At 48.0% G+C, this 23084-nt stretch overlaps 1 protein-coding gene across 1 annotated transcript in view; it reads left to right on the top strand.

Annotated features, from left to right (window-relative positions):
* Window positions 1–23084, top strand: part of GABA-B-R3 (gamma-aminobutyric acid type B receptor subunit 3) — a 181827-nt gene that overhangs the window by 127297 nt on the left and 31446 nt on the right. Inside the window, exons 4-9 of the mRNA XM_077662978.1 lie at window positions 1532–1636; window positions 14725–14790; window positions 15957–16142; window positions 18207–18383; window positions 19765–19941; window positions 20152–20212. Of these exons, the coding sequence (XP_077519104.1) occupies window positions 1532–1636; window positions 14725–14790; window positions 15957–16142; window positions 18207–18383; window positions 19765–19941; window positions 20152–20212 (772 nt within the window). The remainder of the gene's footprint in view (window positions 1–1531; window positions 1637–14724; window positions 14791–15956; window positions 16143–18206; window positions 18384–19764; window positions 19942–20151; window positions 20213–23084) is intronic.

The raw sequence follows: 23084 nt of genomic DNA, 5'->3' as shown, positions 1-23084 counted from the left end.
GAAATTACTTACGGTGGGCTACACGCCTCTCAATAATTAAGGAGCCTAACAGCAGTGGTAAAAAGTTAACTATTCAATATGGGTAACCAGCCTGCTAGTTATCACATCTTAGCTGTATTCTGATGTACTACACCGCTGAAAAATGCTGTGCCGGAAAAAGCGCCCTTCTAATGAAAAGCCTTTTTTTTTAATTGTGCAAAGTAAAGTCTTAGGTGAAACGCCCTGTATATGCTTCCGCATGGAGCATATGCGAGAACACTAGACTAAACTGCACGGCAGCGCCACGTCACGGCCTTTCCTGGTGTCGGAACAGCCGCAGTAGAGACTTTTTATCTCCATGCGTGTCGGTCTCCTCATTTCAATCCATCCCATTCCTGCTTATCGAAAGCGCGGGAAACTTTCCATTGCGGTGCAGTTCAGTCAAGGCACGCGTGGTATACTACACTTTGTTCTTTAGAGAGAAGAAAGTTTGATTCCTAATAATAGCAGCAAAGAGACCACATGGAAAACCAACCCACTTGCTCAACAGCAAACCTTGTTGTTGAAAAAAAAAAGGAGGACTGGTTCAGAATCGAACCCGGAACCATTTTCAGAACAACTGGAGCAGGAACTTCAAATAATCGAACCAGGATAATATTTATTCTTACGTAATGTTTATTGCAACGCGTGCAGGTATACGTACTGACGTTAATTAAGAGAGTCATGTACACAGGCTATATAGAGATCGGCCAAATAGTGGCCAGTAACATGATAAAATACTGTACTCACAGGCAGAACGCTCAAGGCCTAAAACAGCTTCTTCGAGATTTACATAACTACATAAAATAAAGGTAAAGCTATAGACATTAACAACGGAAATCATTCCGCTGGTAACTAACTTTCGCCAGAAACCTCGTCAGCTGGAAAATCGTTTGAGCTAAAACGCACTTCCGAAAAGATTGTGGGTTCAGCTTTGGTAGAGTGGCTATCATTTATAAGAGCGAGGTATGCGTGATCAACAACTGAACAGGGATCTTGAAGAGACTTTTTCTCAACGGCGAATTTGAAAAAAAAAAAAGATTATTGTTCAGTAGGCATGATCAGTTTTGCACAATGTTTATCAGCCTACGTTCTTTGTGTCATTGGCAGTGTTTACTGAACAATTTGTATGTCTCACGTTGATTCAATGTCTATCAGCGTGCCAATTTGGTGCATTGCATCTCTGAGGATCAGTTCGTTCTTGTTGCTTTTTATTTTTGCGGCGATAACAGCCTGTGCTGCGCGTTTCTCGATAGTGCGTTTGCGAGGTCTTCATCTCGCACTAAAGGCAGGGCGAAACCAAGGGCCGACGTGTTTATGAGGATCAGGCGAGTCGGCAGAGATGCCCATGCTTCACTCAACACTTGTGTGTGAGTGTGGCGTGCACGCAAAAAAAAAAAAAGCACGCCGATACACATCTGTTTTCGGTGCTCCAAGACCCTCTTGCCGTGGTCCTTCTTCGCCTGCCACCCCCCCCCCCCTCCTCTTCACCCAAGCCTTCGCTGGTTCGCAGGCCATCAACGAGCTGCTGACTCAGCTGGAGGGCGCCAACATCGCCGTGGCGACCTCGGAGAGCGTCACACGCAACGATTTCCTCGAGCAAATACAGGAGCTGAAGGTAAACGTGGCCTACCTCCGTCTCCGGGCTCCTTGAGCTCCCAGCGTTGGCCCCCGTTTCCTTCTTCCCCACTTTTTCCCCCTTCCCTCTATCTTAGTTCCTCGCCGACCACCTCTCTCATCAGGCGCGAACCTACGGTCCCAACCCGGCGACACTTCCTTCGTTTACAAAGCTTTGCCGCTGGCGACTGCTTTCTCTCCCCACCCCCCTCCACCCTTCCCCTTCTCTCCACCCGCTACTCCCGGGAACCACCGGCCGAGAGAGTGCTAGCAGGTCTACTCCGCTCTGTTCCTAAGCTCCATCTGTATAGCGTGTACTGCGATGATTTTCCGCTGCAGAAATTCTGTGTAGCAAGACGTGTTGCTGGGCTAGTTGGATCACGATGCTTTGGAACTAGCGCAAAGCGCGTCTGCGACAGTCGTGAGACCAGACGGACGTACAGCTATCTTCGACAAATTTATATATGAGGCACAGGCACTACGCTTGTAGCGTTTCGTCAGCGCATGCGCAGTATGGCACAGAAAAGAAAAATCAGAGCGGCAGAATGAGAACGGGGAAAACGCCAGACGAGCGAGCTGTGGTATAGAATACTACGAAGCAGTTTGTACTCGTTTTTTGTTCCTTGAAAATCGACCTTTTCATGAATACATAATGATATTCTTATCATACTTTCCGTAATGTCATGAAAGTTTTTCACATTTATGTAGCTTCTCAGTTTATGGTAAACATTTTCACCTCACATCACTCTATTACCTTGAAGACCCCCGTTTTGGGGGCATTATATAAGGACAGGATACAGAGATAAACTTAAACTTATGTTCAAAAATATTATCGGTTAAATATGAATGTTATACAATTCGAAAATGTGGACCGTGTGGAAGGCTACTTCCGCGTGCTCTTTAGCGAGGGAAGGAATGATGGAGCAGACTTTGTAGCATGAGCACATGAACGGGCAACTTGAAGGGGATGGCCATCGCGAATTGAAATGCGTGACGGAGGGCTGATGTATGGGTGGATGACGAAGTGAGCCGTAAGAAAACATTAAAAAGCGCATACTGGCGATTCGGCGACGGCAGGCAATTAAGGTTTGTCAGGCAGATCAAATGCTGACATTGTATGAACATGAATGAATGAATCTAGTGGTTCGGTCCTGTAATGATTCTAGTGACTTCATCAGATAGATTTTATTAGGGCTCCGATAGATTTTATTAGGGCTCCAGATGGGGGGTGGGTATTGTGCACTCCAGTTTTGTTCGAACAATGGGCTTCTATGTAAGAAGCTTTGCATTTTTCAAGACATGGCGCAAATTACGTATCAAACAACCTGGGATTTCGTTTTCTGATGATATGATGTTAGTGTTATGTGCGTTTTAGGTTAGGTCACTGCAGAAGGCTGTTCCGAGGTATTTATAAAAAAATTGTTGACCCTATCGGGACGCCAGAGGTTACGTACAGGAATAAAAGGGACTACATATACGGTGAAATTAACTAGTTTACAATTATTGGGTGTAATGAGCGTTGGCTACAGCAGTCTTGAAGACAATTTAGAAGGTCGTCCTCTAGATCTAACTGATCGGAAGTATTAGTAACTGCGCGGTAGACAACGCAGCCATCGACGAACGTAACAGATTTGAGACGTAACATGTGTCGGTAAGTCGTTGATACATATCAAAAACAAAAGGGGACCAAGCAATGACTCTTGAGAGACGCCTGATGTTACTGTTACTAAGTTACTAGAGATTTAGAGGCTTGGTTGTTACCGGAGGCATATTAACATAACGCAATAAACTGCATCTTCCTTGTGACGACAGCTTGCTAGGGCCTTTTATGGCTCCAGCCTGCTGTGGGGACAACCAAACAAAATGGAGCGAAATCCAATCGATGGCATTCGCCAATGATGACGTCGATTCTCAGAAATTTCTATGAAGGTAGCGACATAATGGTGACGACGAAAAGTTGCTGCTCTGTCGCTCGGTCATGTTTCCAGGACATGATGCCATGGTAGCTCTGGCCATAACGGCCGATTTTTAAGAACCATAACTGCCTCGCGAGGGCAAATAAGAGCGCCAGATAGAACATGACAGTAAATATGAGAGCCACAAAGAAAAAAAAGGTCACACGACAAGACGACGGTGGGCAAGAGAGAAATCGCAATCACGCCCGGTCGAAGAACACATGAAATTTTCTTGTAAACCAGCACAACGGCTCGAAGCCAAACAGAAAGGGACAAACACAGCGCTGAAAAAGACCAACTCGCCCACCAGTTCATGTTGTACATGAAATTTTCTGTCGCCCCAACAACTTTTCTGTAAAGTTTTTGCCTGTGAACTTCATCATCATCAGCCTTACTACACCCACTGCAGGGCAAATGCCTCTCCCATGTCTCTCCAATTAACCCTATCCTTTGCCAGCTGCATCCACCCTTTGCCTGCAAACTTCTTAATCTCATCCGCCCACCTAACCTTCTGCCGCCCCCTGCTCCGCTTACTTTCTCTTGAAATCCACTCCGTTACCCTTAACGGCCAGCGGTTATCTTGCCTTCGCATTACATGCCCTGCCCAAGCCCATTTCTTTCTCTTGATTTCGACTAGGATGTCGTTTACTCGCGTTTGTTCCCTCACCCACTCAGCCCGCTTCCGATCTCTTAACGTTACACCTATCATTTTTATTTCCATGGCTCGCTGCGTTGTCCTTAACTTAAGCTGAACTCTTTTCGTTAGCCTCCACGTTTCTGCCCCGTAGGTGAGTACCGGTAAGATTATGCTGTTGTACACTTTCCTCTTGAGGGAAATTGATAAACTGCCACTCATGATCTGCGAGAATTTGCCATATGCGCTCCACCCCATTCTTATCCTTCTAGTTATCTCCCTCTCATGATCCGGATCAGCTGTCACTACCTGCCCTAAGTAGACGTATTCCGTCACAATTTCTATGCTCTCGCTGCCAATTGTGAACTGTTGTTCCCTTGCTAGGCTGTTGAACATTACCTTGGTTTTCTGCATGTTAATTTTTAGACCCATCGATCTGCTCTGCCTGTCTAACTCATTGATCATGATTTGCAGTTCACCTCCTGAGTGTCTCAGCAAGGCAATGTCATCAGCAAATCACAGATTATTTAAGTATTCTCCATTTATTCCTATTCCCAACTGTTCCCAATTCAGACCTCGAAATACCTCCTGTAAACATGCGGTGAACAGCATTGGCGAGATCGTGTCTCCTTGCATGACGCCCTTCCTTATTGGAATTTTATTGTTGACTTTATGGAGGACTATAGTAGCTGTGCAGTTGCTATATATATCTTCCAGTATTTTGACATAAGGCTCTTCTACCCCCTGATTACGCAATGCCTGTATGACTGCTGAGGTTTCCACTGAGTCGAATGCTTTCTCGTAATCAATGAAAGCTATATATAGAGGTTGGTTATATTCTGCCCATTTCTCTATCACCTGATTGATAGTGTGAATATGATATATTGTGGAATATTTTTTACGAAAGCCTGCCTGATCATTTGGTTGATTAAAGTCTAACGTTGCCCTGACTCTATTAGCGATTACCTTAGTAAATACTTTGTAGGCAACGGATAGTAAGCTGATCGGCCTGTAATTTTTCAAGTCTTTGGCGTCTCCCTTCTTATGAATTAAGATAATGTTTGCATTCTTCCAAGCTTCTGGCCCAGTCGAGGTCATAAGGCATTGCGTATACAGGGTGGCTAGTTTTGAACTTGTTGTGAACTTGTAGTAACATAAATTTTTGCAGTAACAACAAAATTTTGTGTAGTGACTACAGAAAAATACTGCAGAACTACAGATACAGAAAGTACTACCGGAAAAATAGCCTACTAAAGCAAATATTACAAAACAACGCAAATCTGTCGTTACGACAAACCAACAAAACATTCTGTCGCATTTCTGGCACGATTCGGTAGTTTTTTGCTTTGTTTTTCCTATGGGGAAGCGCCCGACAGTGTGCGTCTACGTACCTTTCTTCGTCTACCCACACAGTCACGTCTTCGTACTATCTCTCAACAAACAGTCTTAACCGTTATGGTCGTACTTTGCAGAGCAACTGCTTTCAGAAAATCAACTCGATGCAGCCGGCATATGTACGCTGCGTCAGCTTTGTGCTGCACGGTGCGCACCGTTGCCGTGAGCTGCTTAAAAATTATTTTGGGCCACGCCAAATCCGTGAGTCGAAGTTATACACTGAAATCGTTCGCGTTGCTTCATTTTATATTCGGCGGAGAAAAGATCGAGGCAGATAAGAAAGAAAAACGTTTATTCGGCCCTTTTTTTCGCTCAGCGCTACAACTAAACCAGGCTTTACTCCACAGAAATGGAGGCTTGAAAGCAAATCCTGTCACGCTCCCCCGTCGTACAACTCGGCCCGAACATATATAGACCCGCCCACGCCTTTGAATGAATCTTCAGCTGCTGTGCGAATACGGCGACGCGTACTGCGTTTGCGATGGCAAGAAAGAAAGAGATTGAAAGCTTAACATCCCCGCAGGCAGGCAGGGAGTGGCTCTTGACTTAGGCGGATTAAAGAAGAAATAAAGAAATGATTTAACGCGCTTTTCGCGGACGCTGCGTTTCTTGCGCTGCTGGACAAGCACTGTGGCGACTACAGTGTTCGTCTATATGGCACTGCATCTTGAGAACTCAGTTCGAGGTGTGTAGACAGCAGTAAGAATGGCGCGCACTCTATCCCGTTATGTTTTTTTTTTTCATTGAGCGTCTGGATGTGAATGATGATGTGAATGTGGATGTAGTGTGAATGTGGAGAGGTTTTGGATGTGAATGTGGAAGTGAGGTAGCCCGAGGACGTTTTCGCGCCACTTTTGCACTTGTGTGGTCGCCGTGAACTGTACAGGGAGCGACTGCGTCCCTCCGTGCGCTATTGACGAAGAGGAAGCGCTGACTTCCGCAGTGCGAGCGCGAAGGAAGAGGGAGAGAAGAAAAGAATGAAGAGGAAAAAGAAGTGTATATAGGAAAACAAGCGTGATAAGAGCGCGAATGCTTTGACGGAGACGTCTTTCGAAGGCGCCCCAGGAAATGAATATCCGCGGACGGCGGTGACGCGCCGGCGTGGTTGCTCCGTGCGCCGGATGTGCACGCAGCATGCCCGTTGCGATGTTTTCTTTTCGTTCCCACCGCAACAAGCGCGTTCGAGGATTTTTCAAACACCGTGCTCGGCATTCTTTTGCGGCATGGAAGGAAAACACAGTGGGGCAGGAGGCTAATACATGCACCACGGCTCTCATCGAGCTTTAAGTGTGTAGGTCTTTTTTTTTCTTTACATATTTATCACCTTTTCCTTACGAAACGGAGATAACAGGCCGCTCTGTTTTTCGGAGTGTGGTCACGTTTTGTGAGCGCACCTGATGGAACACTGAAAAGTAAAGGCACTTGGAAAGCGATTAATCATTTATGGGTTATTTAATGTCAACGCCACTTCAAATTTGAAAAGCTCAGATTATGTTATCGCTGTCGTGCGCATTGCCACACAACCGCCAACGTCGTCATTCAATGGCATTAACAGATTTTTGTGGAATCAAATGACGTCACCCCGCTACCCTTCTTCTCCACAGAGCTTAATCTCGTTTCCCTTCGCGATAGCGTTTTCGGAACTTCTTTGGCGTTGCTTTCATCTCGGTTCGTGCCGATGTAGATGTTGGTCGCATTTATTTCGAAATATCCTTCTCTGGGTTAGTTCCTGTGAATGTTAACAATCCGGAGTGCAACCCTCTATCAGTCCGGCCATTTTAATGAAAGGAGGAAACCATAAAAAAGGTAGAGAAAGAAATAGGGTAGGTGTAAGAAGAAAGGAGGAGATGATGCCAGAGTTTATGTCCACTGTCACCCACCCGAGCTGCGATCGTTTCTAGGGAGGGTTCAAAATGGGCTTTGCCGCAGAACGTGTTTCGTTTCCCTGCGCCACAGGTCGCCCTAGGTTGCTGTTTCGACCGGCGATATAGCAGCAGTACGCGTAATGGTGTAACATTTTTTCTTAGTACAGACATTTGCGCGCTAAATCATTTCCGCACAGAAAGCAACGATTCACAGTCGGGCATTTTTCCAACTAACTTCCAACCATTCCTAGAGGCGACAAGATCTTGTGTAAGCAGTGCTCCGAGCAGTTGCCGAGCCTCGCACCAAGAATAAAGCTATGCTCCTGGATTCCTTGGTAGTTTCGAAGACGTACCTAAGTCTTCATTGAGCAACGACGGAGGAAAAAGCAGGATAAACTCCACCGCAAGGCTTTGAGACTGCTGGGGCCACACGCTGCGTGAATTTTTTTCAAAAGCACTGCACGTTGACACCAGTATGCAAATCGTACGCTGCCCGTTACGTTACCAGGTGTACTGATGTCGCCCCCTCATAAACTTCCATCTCACCGCTTCGGCGTGCACTCCGATTACACATTTCGCTGAAATCGGAACGAGCCGATTTGGCTTGTTCGAGCATTCCTTCTTGTCAGGGACTTCGTGATTGTTAAATCATGGCCGTTTTTTCTTCTTTTCAAAGCCATCTTCCTCTCTTCCTCTAGATCACCTGGGGGTAGTTTAAATGCACAGGCCCTGCACATGCGTGCGTTGAGAGGAGAATAAGGCGCCTCAACGGCCAGGCCACGCGGTTGACGAAACATTATGCAGGACCAGTGCAGCTGCTGCCAGCGCTCAGGTCCATTCGCGATGGCAAGCACACGCCGACCACGAAGCGAGGGCTAGATAGAGCATCGCCAAGTACGACACGACTGGATTGTTGCGGATAAGAGTTGGGGATAAAATGAATCCTGTTGTGTGCCTTCTCAAATCTCTTGGCGGGAAAGGGGCAAGATGGGGTGGGGGGGTCACGTCAGTGAATCCTGTTGTATCTCCCCAGTTCCGAACGGGCAAAGGTCACGTCTGCCGCTCGATACATGCCACGATGCCACGAAGCTCCACGCGGAGTTCCAACTGCGCCTTTTTTTTTTACTCTCTAATTTTCCACTGTTCTCTGGTGTCTGGAGCAGCGATGCGAGATCACCCATTCTGCTGGCGCTCCTTCTCCAGGCAATGAAGGTGGTTCGATCTGGAGTGCGGATTAAAATTGAAGGCGTCCTTCCCTCCCGGACGGTAACAGAGTGAGAGGTATAGAAGAAAGCCCTGGTGGTTGAGGTTTAGTTTAGAGGTCACCTGTGGAAGCGCATGCCTCTGGCTGACAGCACAATGGCGAAAGAGAAACAAGTACTCTGTCATGCGCGGCGCGGGATCCCACATTTATTTCCATATTCTGTATTTGTACACGATGTATATTAGCCCCTACCCCTATCCTTTCTTACTATCGCTCGCCCCTTTCTTTCCCTCTCCCTGTCCTTTTATTCCCGCTGGTCGCAGCTCAGGTGCTTCAGGTTTCGATGGCAGATGCCGCGGCTAGCAATGTGTTTTCCTTCCATTGTTATTTTATCAATAAATAGCCACTAACGACAACCCTAACAACAAAGATAAATGAGACAGAATCGGAGGAGATGGGAGCGAATCGAGGCTAGAAACATAGAATAACAAAACGCACGCATAGATATGAGCCGTCGTTCCATGTGTCGAGTTCGTATTTGCGTTTTTTTTTTGTTTTTTGGAAACTAAATAATGTGAAAATGCATTCTTTAGTTTCCGTGGCCAGTGCCATCCGCGTGCTAGAAGGATTACCTCTTTTCCAAAGCTATCAAGTGCATTCTGTAAATCTTCCGCGTGCTGTGTCAATCAGCCGTATTGCGCGCCGTACATGTCCGAATTAACTGCGACGGTGACTGTACACGGTTGTACACGGTCGGCTACGTGATTAACTGCACTCTTGGCAATGTGAGTGTTACATGCGCACTACGCAAATATATACAGAGATCACCCGTCCTTTGTATAATGTCTGTTTCTTGTCTCCATCGTCACGCGTATCCAGCTGCGCAATTCTCTCATAAAAGCGTGTCAATCACGTTACTGCAATATGTTGAGAGTTCTGTGCTCATATGCTTTCCAGACAAAACTAAGCACCATCATAAGCCAAGCGGCTGCTCACGGCTTCGGTGCGACTTATGGGCCCTTAAGAATATAAGAGAATTATACGTTGCGGCCTAAGTCCCGGCCAGCGCTGTCGCATTGCACAGCAGCTTATGCTTAACGACGCCTATTAGCCTACATGTGCGGTCGCGGCACTATCGTAATGAACATCAACATCGAGTTCTTTCCTTAGCCGAAGAAATCGAGCATTAGACAAAGTAACTAGCACACGAAAAATATGCCGAACGAAAAAAAAATAAGATTTTGCGAGACGCAGCACAAGAGAGCAATAATTGCCATACGCAACCAGTCAAACTTTATTATCTAGTTAAATCAGGCGTTGTCAGCGCCGAAAGTTCTGTTTATTTAGTACGTGATGAGAAAAATTGATGCAACTAGAGTTTTGCGATTTAGAATACAGTGGAAAAAAAAAGCCAAGTGAGGAAACAAGAAGATGGCTTCTGGTTAGAACTGAACACGAGGCCTTCGCATGTCGTGGCAGTTTTTAACGTATTACGCCTTTCGCAGCTTCCTCACCGCATTAATCTATTGCACAATATGAATGTTTTCGCCATAATTGCGTGTAACAACTGTCGGCTTTTCTGTTGTTTGCTGTTGTTGTTTTCGTCACTTAAAGTACGCTCAACTTTACAGAAGCTTGCATTAATGCGTGTTGTTTTTTCTCTTCTTATTTTCCTTCCGAACTCCTGTCTCTTACACTCCCATCCAAATGAGAATACCTTAATTGTGACATTCCAGTCCCCGCGCCTCTTAATACCGTTGTTTTTTTTTTCTTATTCGTGGTCGTTAAGTGGATGAAGCTTTTGCCCTATAACGTAGTGCTAAATAACAAGTCCGTGTCATTTGCTTGATCGACTTCGTCATTCCCTGTTTCTTATTTTCTTCAGTACAACCATTAATATAAAGAAATTATGAAAAAACAATCGTTTCCTTTTTCTTTTTTTTTTCTTTTGCATGTCGTCTCATTCCGCAATCTAGTTCGTTCTTAAAACCGCCGCTTCAAAAACGCTTTCCATGGACGATTCCCAAAAAGTTCCACATAAACGGACGCGTCCAAATTTGCACAAAACAAACAACAAAAACGACTGAATCGTTCCGACATTTTTCGTTATTTCTGTACATTCGTTATTTCGGGCGTCATCAGGGCGGCCGTTGTTTCAGCTACAGGATCCGGCTGTCGGAGGAAAAAGCACGGAGGTGCAAAGAAGCGCGCATTCGACCCATGCAAGTTAAATCACGGCGAGCTTTGTTTTAGTTAGTCCTAAGCGTATGCGATGCTCGACCAGGCAGAGCGTTGTAGGGGACACTACGAGGCAAAATAAAGCGTAAAAAAACAAATTAAACGCGCAAACACTGATAAATCGAACTCTGTACAACCGAACGTCGTGCACATCTGCCTTCAGTATACTCTCCTCCTGCTTAAGTTTTGCCGAGCGGCAAGCCTATTTGTATAATGCTTTCAAACACAACGTGCTTGTTTTCCTTAACTTTTTCTTTTTTGCTTCCCCCGCCTTTTCGACATTTCGTCCATCGAAACGTGGCAATTAATGAACAGGCAGCATTGTTTGCAGGGCCCTGTCAGCCGCCTTTAGTTTGTCGCGCCGCCGCATTTTGTTCATTTTTTCCAATTCTTCTTTAGCTTTTCTTTGCGTCTCTGAGTTTTCTTTCTTCACTGGACGTTTGGCGCTGTGCCTCTCAGCAGCTGAGCAGTTGACTTTTGTAGCCCGTGGGCATCGTATTTAGTTTTTAGCTTCTCGCATCTACAGACTGTAGGCGCATTTGGCGAGCGAAGTTAGTCGGGCTGTTTGCCCAGAGCACTTGCTCTGTGTACCTTACTTAAGAAGCCCTGACGGCTGCGCTAGCCACCACAGATTTTGCGCTCCCTGCCCCGCTACTCTGCCGGTGTTTGCGAGTTTTCTTGCGCCATTGTCATTCCTCGTCTTATTGCTCGGCGTGCAGGAACTACTAGCGCTTCATATTGGATTTTCCGGCCGAGTCCAGTTCGGTGAAAGAAGTGAAGATGGTATAGCTTCTGTTCTGTCGTTCGTGCCTGCGATTCGCAACATATGCATTCCCACAGAGACTACACCATAAATAAGTACGGGATAGTCTTCAGTGTGATGCTGGACAATCCTTCTAATTATCTACCATGGAAAAAAATGGCCGTATTTTGTGACTTTTCGGTACACTTTTGATCTCAGAACAATAAAATTTAAAATATATTTCAGTACATAAAAATTAAGCGTAGTAAACACGCTTCTTAGTAATATTACTTTCAGTAGCGTATTTCATGTCTTATTACAAAAATTTATTTGCGAAATCAAGGTTTCTGGGTAGACTTTCAACGGTACTTGCAAATGCTTGTATCCAAAAAAAATTAAGAAACTTTGGAATGTACAAAACGCCTGCCCATTCAATATTAAGTACTCCTGAATAAGTCTGAGTTTTAGCTCGTACAGCTTCTCGGCTAGAAAACACTAACTTTAGGCCCTAAAGTTTGCCACTCCACAGTGGGGCGAGCCCTTCGCAGCGCAGGCGGCATCAAATCGCGCCAAAATGATGTGGAATCCCTGCAGTTGAGACAAACAACATCTTTAACGCCAATATTCTTTCCAAAACGGCCTCTGAGTCACTCAAAACTGGACCAAAGAAGAAACTAACCAAGGCGCTACCACCGGTGCTGTGGACAGGCTCCTCAGTTCTTCACCCTCTGAACTAAAGTCATGTGATCAGACAGCATGCTCAGCGTCACTGCTACCTCGATAATCGACAAAATCAACCACAGACGCAGCTGAACCACGATATTTCCTGCGTTTCAGAGAGCGTGCTGCGCTGGCGAAGGCGGTCATCCGCAAATTGTATGCTCCGCTGTTTGTATAAGCGTTTAAAAAATCACTGCCACGGGTTAAAAATACAAAACCAAAAAAATTAAACTTAGTTTTCTAGCTTCAGGGCGCATGGCGCAGCATGTTCAAGTAAGGCGCGGAAGCGTTTGAAATCGGAGTTCGCATCCTTCATTAGCTGGCTAACGATGGTCAATGGGCGCGGCATAGGGAACACGTTGAATTAAAAAAATTCAGCAGATGCACTTAAGACTGCTAACGTGTGTGAATGCGAAAACATTTGATGGAGGCATAACGTAGACGTTTGGTTGTGGTTTGCAAAACGAGTTTATGTCAGGCGGTGAGTCCCTTTTTTTTTCTTTTCGAAGTAGGGCACCACCCACACACACTCGCGAGCATATGACAACACGCGGAAAGCTGTGCGACAAACGGTTGCGTCACAATTTCTGTACGAATGTTGTCTGGAAAACTGGCGCCACATTGAGGTCGGCTAGTGGGGAGTATATTATAGAAGAACGACGTGTACATTATAGTCTGAAGTGGTGGCGCTTGGCTTGCTGTGTGCGTCGCACGGCTGCCTGATGACGGCACCCTATATTTCTTGCCATCGCTGAAATTTTCTGCACCATCTGCGAGTGCACACACTAACCCACACACACCGCCGGCGCGCTGTGTGTGTGTGTGTGTGTGTGTGTGTGTGTGTGTGTGTGTGTGTGTGTGTGTGTGTGTGTGTGTGTGTGTGTGTGTGTGTGTGTGTGTGTGTGTGTGTGTGTGTGTGTGTGTGTGTGTGTGTGTGTGTGTGTGTGTGTGTGTGTGTGTGTGTGTGTGTGTGTGTGTGTGTGTGTGTGTGTGTGTGTGTGTGTGTGTGTGTGTGTGTGTGTGTGTGTGTGTGTGTGTGTGTGTGTGTGTGTGTGTGTGTGTGTGTGTGTGTGTGTGTGTGTGTGTGTGTGTGTGTGTGTGTGTGTGTGTGTGTGTGTGTGTGTGTTTCTTTTGTTCATGAGAGGGATGGGGGATAAATCCCGGGACCACGACCACTATGTGCAGTTATTGCGCCCTACAAACGCGTCCCACTTTAGAATTCTTAGAAAACATAGCGCAAAAAGGACACGGACGACACAGAAGTGGACAGGACAGGCGCAGGATAGCGCCTGTCCTGTCCACTTCTGTGTCGTCCGTGTTCTTTTTGCGCTATGTTTTCTAAGAACTGTTACCAACTAGCCCAAACCAAGCTACTGTTACCACTTTAGAGGATACCGTTAACAGCACTGTACTAACACATCGTCTGCTTCGAGTTCGTCAGTTCGCCGCCGCACTTTCAACATTCTTTTAGAGTAACAGCTTTAGCCTGGCCACAGTCCTGGTTCCATCCCGGCACAAGCACGAAATTCTCTGTGCGAAGGCTTCGCTGAAAAGCTGTGTAGCTTTGGCCTGCAGTCGTCCAGACTCCTCTCGGGTGGGTGTTAATTACAACCGTTCCCTAAAACAGCCTCTCATGGCAGCAATCCTCTTCGACTTCACATTCCGCCTGTTCCTTTCGCGCGTCAACTCCCGCACGTTGTGGTCGGCTTTCCCTCATGCACTCCTTCCTGAATTCAGTGCATCCTTGTCCTTCCTATACCTCGTCACCTTGAAAGTGCTTCATTCGTTCTAAGTAACTGTCTTCGGGCGTCGCCATTTGACCCTTTTCTGGTTGTATGGCCTTTGTTCTCTCTTTCACCTCTACAGCCCTCTTTCTATCCCTAATTTTGGAATGTAATCAACGAATTCCACTTTCTTAGCAATAAAGGCTTAAGCTGGGCCAGTTGTTAGCAATCGTCGGCGAAAGCGATGACGGAAGCCATTGATTGTATATGTTTAAAGGATTGAAGGAAAGTCCTCCTTTTAATGCGGTGCGGAACAGGCGCAAAGTATCATGGGCCTGAAATTCTAAAATAGCGAAACACTAACACTTACACACAGTTCGTTTCTATTTACTGTTTTTGTTTTCGATTATAATGCCTTTATTTGTAATCATTGTCATCTGATTTTAACGCCGATTATATGCATCTTTCCCACTTGCTAAAGCCTTAACAAAAAACAAACTTGCAAGCTCCGCCTATCTATTACAACATCCATTTGTTGTACTACAATTCTCAAAGAAAAAGTCAATGGCGGAGCTATACACACGTGACACACGAACATTGGTGTCGTTTCAGAACCGGGACAGTCGGATCATCATCGGAAGCTTCTCCAGACACATGGCGCGCAAGATATTCTGCGAGGTAAGCTTTCGCCGCAGACAGCGGTTAACAGAGGGGTCATCTAATAAATAAACTAGACGTGGAATAAATCAGTCAGCGTTTACTGTGCGACGCGATGATGATTAAAAGTAGAACAGTCTTAGCTTTCTTAGCACCACCATCTCAGGCCACTCCATCCCTTTGGAGGGCCTGGAAGCCAGCTCCCTCCGACAGGACAAGGCTAAAAGAATAAAGGCTTGGCTAGAGGGAAGGATAAGCAGAAATGAGAGCCGCTGAAAAAGCGGTAGAGGAAAAAGTCGGTATATTTAATATAGGTGGGGTGGCTTATTACTGGGGATAATATACAAGAACTGTCAGCATAACCTAGTTGGAGACAGTACTCGGTCTGCTTGATGCGGTGGTGCTCGACGTCTGCGCGTAAGCAGGCGCACGAAGCCTAAATATTTTGTTGTATCGTGCGCCCAAGCCTCTGAATCTGGCAACAGATTTCGTCAAAACGAGTTTTCTGAATCGTGCTTGCTCGAACTGGCCCGAAGTCTCTCTTTCCAGATTAAAATATTTCCACGTAGTACGTTGACTCCTTGTCGGTTCAGAAGACACAAGGCGCTCATACAGTTACTACCTTTATTTTATTATGCTACCTTTCTTTTATTTTATTTATTAAGATTTGTTACCGGCATCTCTTTTTTCCTCACAAAATTTTCTCATGCGTTACATCGCCTACTTACCTGCTAATATTGTTTATATGTATGTTTTGTATCCGTGTGCTGCTAATATTGTATAATTTTATTCTTTTGGCTATGTAACAATGTAAATTCATTCCTGCTTGGGTCAAGCACTGGCCTGCAGTATTCTGAAATAAATAAATAAATAAACTCATACTAGCTCGCGCACTGTCACTTTAACATAACGCGGTTTTCAAGCTACCTTTTCGATTTCGCAAGAGAAAATTTGCTTTCCTGAAACTTTTTTCTTTTTCTTTGAAACTCTAGTTCTTCATAGTAACCTATTTTGTTTTCAAATAAACAATTAGTCGATCGATTGGTCAGTCAATCAATCAATCAGTTAGTCAGTCAGTCAATCAATCAATCAAACAAAGCACTCAATCAATCTGTCGACAGTGCAGTCAAATGGTCGATCAAGCAAACAATGCCCTGCGCCCTGCTTTTCTTTGTTGCCGGTGGCAGGTGTACAAGCTGGGCATGTATGGCACCGACTTCCAGTGGATCGTACAAGGAGGGCTGGGCGAGTGGTGGCTCGACCCGTCGGGCACCAACTGCTCCGCCTCCCAGCTACGCACCGCCGCCGACAACATCATCACGGTGGCCGCGTACACGGGCCGCCTGGCGAACCGCACCAGTGTGTCCGGCATGGTACTACGCCGCCCGATAAACCATATCTCGGGCGACTTCGCGTGATGAATGCTTTGGGATTAACGTGATTATGCGCGCCCTCTGCCGTTACGGGGAACGACGCTGACGCGAACGGCTCGACGGGCCGCCTGGCCCAATTATCCTAAGAACACTGCTGGCGATAAGAGCTGCAGGCGGAGCGCTTTCTTTGGGCTCCGCCGGGGCGCATAGAGAGATGAACGCGGATGAAAGGCGAGGATGAGAGCAATGCACCCGCGTGATAATTGGGATGAAGGAACAAATGAGAGCTCAAAAGTTCATTCACTTCAATCTCGCATAGAACTGTGTAATCCAAACAGTTACAAAACCGCGAATCGAAGTCCGAGCACGGCCTGCGGCGAGTTTCTGACGACGACAGCGATGGCGTAGCGGCTATACCGTTGGCAGCGGATGGCTTGCTAGGATGGTGCCTGATATGATGAACTGCGTAAGCACAATGGCTAAAGGATGATGCTTTTCCATTTGATGTTTTCCTGTTGGATGGTTTTCGATTTGATGCCATTCCCTTTTCCTGCATCCCAATCCCTGAAAGTAGGGCCAGTTAATTTCGCTTTACTTTTGCTGGCTTTTAACGCACGCCGACATTTTTATTATGCTTTTATATTTGTTGAATTGTACAAATTTTTGCCTTGACGGGCCGTATTGGATCAGTGGGTGACACGCGCTGGCTTCCGGCGTCACTTTCCCCCGTCTCGGCACTCTCTGCTCGCCTGGGGTCGTCGCTGCGCCAGCCTCTGCGCCGATGCGGAATTTCCCTCTCATCTCTCGTCAGGGCGGGGAGGTTCTGCAGGCGTCGCAGGCTTCACTAGTCAGCCATGCACGCCGGCATTTTCGCTTAATGAAACTCGTAGTGCTTACGCAGTACAAAAGAAAAGGCAGACGGAGTGACAGTTAGCAGGAGCAGACGCCATCAATTAGTCGGAGAGTAAGTTACGGGCACCGCCATTCAACATTTATTTCCCCACAAATCTTATTCTGAGGAGCAGTCAGCAGTTCGTCTAAGTGCCGCAGGAGGCGTGACAGTCAACTAACCCCTCATTGTTTGACAAATGAGTGTGCTTGATCTCGATGCATGGGTCTACGGAGAGTTTCACAGCCATAGTATGGTCACAGAGGACTGCTCTCAACTGGCAGGTGATAACTGTACGGCGTTCTGGCACAAAAACTTTCATTTGCATCATCGGTGCCGAAGCGAAAGGCAGTGTTGAACAGTGAAAGCATCTTCAAAATCTTTTTTTTTCAGTTTTATAGCTCTCTTTTCGTGTTCAGATCAATTCAATATGGCAAATACTAGCAAAAAAAAATAAATAAAAACTAACGCTATCTTACGGAGAACTAAGTTTAGGACGTTTTGAGCGCCTGCGGAGATGGATTTCCACAATCGGAGGATTCACACACGCAGGGGAGATCCCACAAGCTTTGAAATCATCCCGATTAAAGCGTTAGGCGATCTCGCCGCACTGCATAAACAGTCGTTTCGTGTGCGGTCTTCAGTACGAATCTGCGCCCAAAGGATGCGGAGACGCAGCGGAAGTCGGGGAAAATATCTTCGTTCTAAAAGCCCTAACGAGCACTTCTGGCTGTTATACGACGACTGCTTCTGGGAGAGCCAAGCCGGCCACCGCACGCAAACGTCCGTAAGCCCGCCGATATACGCTCGCTGCGAGCAGTTACAGCCAATTTACGCGTCGGCTGCGGAACAAGGGGGCAGGCATCGTCCATCGATCCTGGTGGCGGCGGTCAATGCTTCCGGGCCAGCCACGTATAGCATTGGCCTTGTTTTGTGGTGGGTCGTTCGCTGTGTGTGCATGAATGCGCGAGCATCAAGTGCCGGCGGCGGGGCGGGAAGCTGTGGGGAGGCCATCGCGGCAATCGCTGGCGGTAGACGGTCACGCACGGGCAAAGCAACGCAGAGGGAAGCAAGAAAGGGACGGCGATTAAGGGGGAGCGAATTATTCCGCTGGGGGGCATCCATTGCAGTGCATGTGCGCGCGTCGCTAATTGCGTGTCGTTAATCTGGCGCAGCAAATGGACGCCTTCCGGCGGGAATTGGACGCCGAGCTGGAGGCCGAACTGCGGTCCCGCCGAGGACCGCCGCTGGCCCCCGGAGCCGCCGGCTACAGCGGCCATGTGGCGCAGGCCTACGACGCCGTGTGGACAGCGGCGCTGGCGCTGCGCTCCGCCGAGCTGCTCTGGAGAAGGGTGAGGGGTGTGTTGTGTTGCGCCATGTCGTGTCGTGTCGTCTTGTGTCGTGTCGTGTTGTATTGTGTCGTGCCGTGTCGTATCGTGTTGTGTCGTATTGTGTTGTGCTGCGTGTTTTGTTGTGCTGCGATGTTTTGGTTGCGCCCTAATTTGTTGTGTTTTGTTTTATAGCGCCGTGTTGTACTGCGCTGGGCTGAGCTCGGCTGCGTTATGTTGTGATGTGTTGTAGATTGACGGGTTGCGTTTATCTGTGTTATGTAGTGCTCCGATTCGTTACATTCTCTGTGGGTTGTAGTATTCCGTTATAATGTATCGTGTTGAGCTATGTTCCTTGATAACGTGTTCAATTGTGTTTCACAAAAATGGCGTAAAACACGGCGTAAATGAAAACCCTCGCGTTCGCCCCTTGGCCGGTATTAAGGAAAGCTTCGGTAATGAACGCAATGTCAGCCAGCGAGTGAGCTGCATGGTGCATGATGTTGGTTCCATGGGCGCAACGCACTGATGGTCTCCGCAGGTTGAGCACTTAGCGGCATTTCCAATGGCGACGCGGGAATCGGAAATCGGATTGGCAAGAAACGTCAATGCCGAAAAGGCGCGAAAAAAAAAGACTCCTGGTCCCTTGCCGTATTCTGAAAAGCAAGAACGACGACAGCCGAGTCACTGCACGCTCAGCTGCACACAGGTTACACACAATTAAATTGTCAGAACACATACTCCAGCGCTCTAAATTTATCGCCCTGCTTAATAGGCCCACCATCAATGAATAGCGTCGCCAGATGTTAACACTCGACACTACGAACGTATTTTCCAATTTTCTAACACATTACTGAGTGACTGTACGTGATTGATTTTGTGTCATCATTATACACGTACAGTCCAAGCTCGCTGGCTTAGAGGCAGAGTCTGCAGCGGCATTCAGCCGCTGAGCGCGCGGCCGGGGGATGAAATTCTGCTTGCTGCCTTCTGCAGTCTTCGCGTGGTGACCGTAACAACGCATTACGAAATCGCTTCCACGGTGTTGGCGTTTCAGTGCAGACGAAATGCAAAACATGCCCGTCTGCTGTGCAACGCGAGTGCGCGATATGGAGCCACGGGTAGGGTTCCTAGGACCCGCAGTCAGGACTCGCCGCGGTAGGGTTCGATCCCGGGTACTCTTGCTCAGTAGCCGAACGATCTAACCACTGAGCCACCACGGCGGGTGTAAATTATTCCAGAGCCCCCCAACTACGGCACCTCTCTCCCCCCTTTCCCCCTTTCTTTCACTCCCTCCTTCGTCCCTTCCCTCATGGCGCGGTTGGCGTCGGCCGTTGCGGCTACAGTGCGGACCTGCCGTGCCGCAAAAGTAGATGACGCATCTTTTATGCCCGTGTGGTCGCAGGCTGGCGTGAACCTGACGGTGTCCGACTTCCGCTACGAGAAGCTGCTGCCCGAGACTGGCGGCGGTGGCAGCCACGGTTGGAACGTCACCACCGAGCCGCTACCGCCGCCACAGGAGCGCCGCATGGCCAACTACTTCGACCGCATCGTGTCTCGGCTGCGCTTCAACGGCATCTCGGTGGGCCTCTCTCTCTCTCTCTCTCTCTCTCTCTCTCTCTCTCTCTCTCTCTCTCTCTCTCTCTCTTTACCGGTGGGCAAGGTTTGTTGCTACAGTTGACGCGGTGTAATGCGCAAGTTGCGAGTGGCGCCACGTCATCGGGTGACAACTGAAAGGAGCCATGGACGCATGGCGACGCACACATGCCGACCTTCTTTTCTTCTCCACCAGGGCCCGCTCTCGTTCTCCGGCAGCGACCGCGTCGGCATCACGGAGTTCCAGCAGAATCAAGGTGAGCTGTCGGAAGAAGTTGAGATTGGAAAGGGGAATACAAGGGGCAACGTTGCGTTTGTCTCTCCATCTCTCTCGCAATGTCGCGATTATGTCAGACCGCCACGACAAGAAAAGTTACCCATCACGCGTTCGATCAAAAGCGAAATTAACAGCGAAAGCGGAACTTTAAACTTTCGAGTTTCAAAGCAGCGCACCTCGCACAAACCAGGCATAGCTACCACAAGTCAGCCTGGTCTTTTTGTATAAATAACTGGAACTATGCCGACAACAGCGCACACACACACTCATTCACAGACAAACACACACCCGTACCCTCCTTCCTTCGCGCTAAATGCGTGCATTGCTGTGCGAGCCGCAAACAGCACCGATATGCGGCCTCTAACACGCAACAAAAAGCAGCGCCGAGGTTCGATCAGCGCATTTGTTAGTCACTAAGCCTGACAGAACACTTTGGTGTGCTGCTTTGTAACGCGACACCAAACCTTCATCCTCGAGAACAGACGACGCGTATGCCGCCGTATAGCGCTGCTCGTCTCCCTGCGTCATAGTTGTGCCTCGATTGGCGGACGTCAGTTTCAGCTGCCACTGCACTGCACGGTCCCGATGAGGCAGGGTGCAGGTGAGAACAAAAGGGGAACGTGCACGCACACATACGCGCATGGGCGCGCGGCGGGGCGAAGAGCCGCGGGCCGTATAGTCCGTCGCGACGCACTCTGCACTTTCTAACTTTCGCGTGGCTTTATTTTCGTTCCCTGGGGAAGAACAAAAAGAAAGGAAGGGACGTACTGTCCGCCGAACAGCGCTCAACAGCACGGGCGAACAACAAGGGCGCGAGCACGCCATGCTCGCTTCATTAGTCACGGCGGTATCGCAGTGCTCCGGACAGCGCCATACGCTGCTAATGAGCGGCGTGAAACGAACCTCGGCACGACACTCGAAGGGCCCTCTCGACCCGACGATGCGCGCTCGAAAAAAGCTTGGCCCCGCGCGCGCGCGCTTTGAGCCATGGGCTTTGGCTCTGAAGAAGGGCAGCCTCGCACCGCTGTCCTTTCTTCCTTCCTTCCGCCCCGTCTGCGAGCGCCCCCTTGTCGCCACGCTGCCAAGCTGTTCCGCCCTCAACGCGGCCCCCCTTCTTTTCCTTTTCCCAGTTTGAAGCGCCGGCGAGAGAGGGGGCGAGCGTACTCTAACGTGACCATGCGCAAGTAGCGGCTTTGATACACTCGCTGTTTAGCGAAGACGCAACTTCGCTGCTCCCGAAGCACGGTATCAGCACGGTTTATAGCATAAGCTCGTGTATGGCCAAAGCCGGTGGTTAAGGCGTGTGTTAGCGAAGGTGTGCATGGCAAATCGGCGCGCCCTCTTCTGTCAAGAAAGAGATGGGGGCCTTACAGAAAACTCAAGTGATTAAGCCGGCTATACCTGCGGGGCTAGCTGTTTTAGACTAGAGGGGTGAAGCCTGGGTGAGTTAGTTAAGGGGCGAAGTAAAAAAAAAATGAAGATGTATGAGCAAACCAGTCCTTCGTTAAAGTTCAAAGGCTGCCCTGAGGTTCAGATTTCCACACGTAAACTAGCAAGGCCCTCGTGCAGAGCGTCTCCACTTCTTCTCGAGTGCAGCCTGTAAAGACCACTATTGTGTAATAAGCTGTCAGCTAATTGGCACTCATTCGCTTTATCAACCACTTCAGCCGAACATGAACGACCAAAAGACTGTGCGCACCCGGTAACAAAACCAGAAGATGAAGTGCCGCACGTAGTGCACAGCGAATCGTTCGTCCTTGCTTATTATATTAATACGCTCATTTACATTTTTGACTACTCATTGCTTTTCGCTGTAGTTTGAACGGCGTCGTTGAGTGCTGTCGAGCATTGCGCAAGATGCAATGTAGCACTTTGCCACCTGGCCGAAACGCTGAAAATTAAAATTTCTCGGCAGCGGCTGGAAGCGATCGGCCGATCGCAAAAGCCAAATGAGCCTTTTCAATGCGGTGGCCCTATTTAGCGCACATTATCGCGATTGAAAATTAGGCTGTGTGATGACGCTCGCAACCGATCGTGTAGCGAGTGCTGCCACAACTCTCAAAGGGACACTGACTAAAACTCCATCGAATCATTGTTACCGTGCTTTTTTAGTTAATGGCGATGTAGTATAGCCTCTGGGATTCGATCCCGAAATTCGGTATCGACGCAAGCAGTTTACTTGCGAGATCAGCCGGTAATGGCGCTTCCTGTATATCGTTTTGTGGACTTTTTTTAGCCTACAAAGTCTCATTTGCGTTGAAAGCGGTCTCTTTGGCGTTAAAGTGCCGCAGTCTATTGACACAGGCCAACATTAATCTGTCCTCAGTGTTCTTTGAAAGCCGGTGAGATGTCTGCGCCGGGCAGAGGTGCTGGTTCCACGCTGGGGTGCTCTAATTGGCGATTATGGTCACAGGGCCACCGCTCTTGCTCTAAGCAATCGGCATCAAAGAGCCCGCCAACGTCTTCTCTGGGCGCCCGTCCCGTGTTTGGAAAGAAAAGTCAGCAAGAGAAACAGTAGTTTAAACCTTCAGGGGTTAAGAAATAATTGCCTGTGTATTGGCTTAAGCGCTGTAGTCCCAGAGACTGATGCTATCGGAAGTTCCTCATTTATGCTCCACTTTGAAATATCTCCTATGACCGCCATGACAACCATTCATATTATTACATAAAGTTAAGCGACCCCTCATTGTGCCTGCCCACATCGCAAATATCGCCCATGCCACGGACTCTTCCCACGGTTATAGAAACACAGTCCTTAGAAAGGGTATACGTGGTGTCACCTTGCACGGCTTTCACATTTTCAGACCTGCCTTGTATGTTTTCAGTGACACCTCTTGCGTGTTTCTGTAGTC

Source organism: Amblyomma americanum, chromosome 4 (assembly GCF_052857255.1).
Source record: "Amblyomma americanum isolate KBUSLIRL-KWMA chromosome 4, ASM5285725v1, whole genome shotgun sequence".
Classification (NCBI taxonomy): domain Eukaryota; kingdom Metazoa; phylum Arthropoda; class Arachnida; order Ixodida; family Ixodidae; genus Amblyomma; species Amblyomma americanum.
This window is presented reverse-complemented; position numbering and strand designations above follow the sequence as displayed.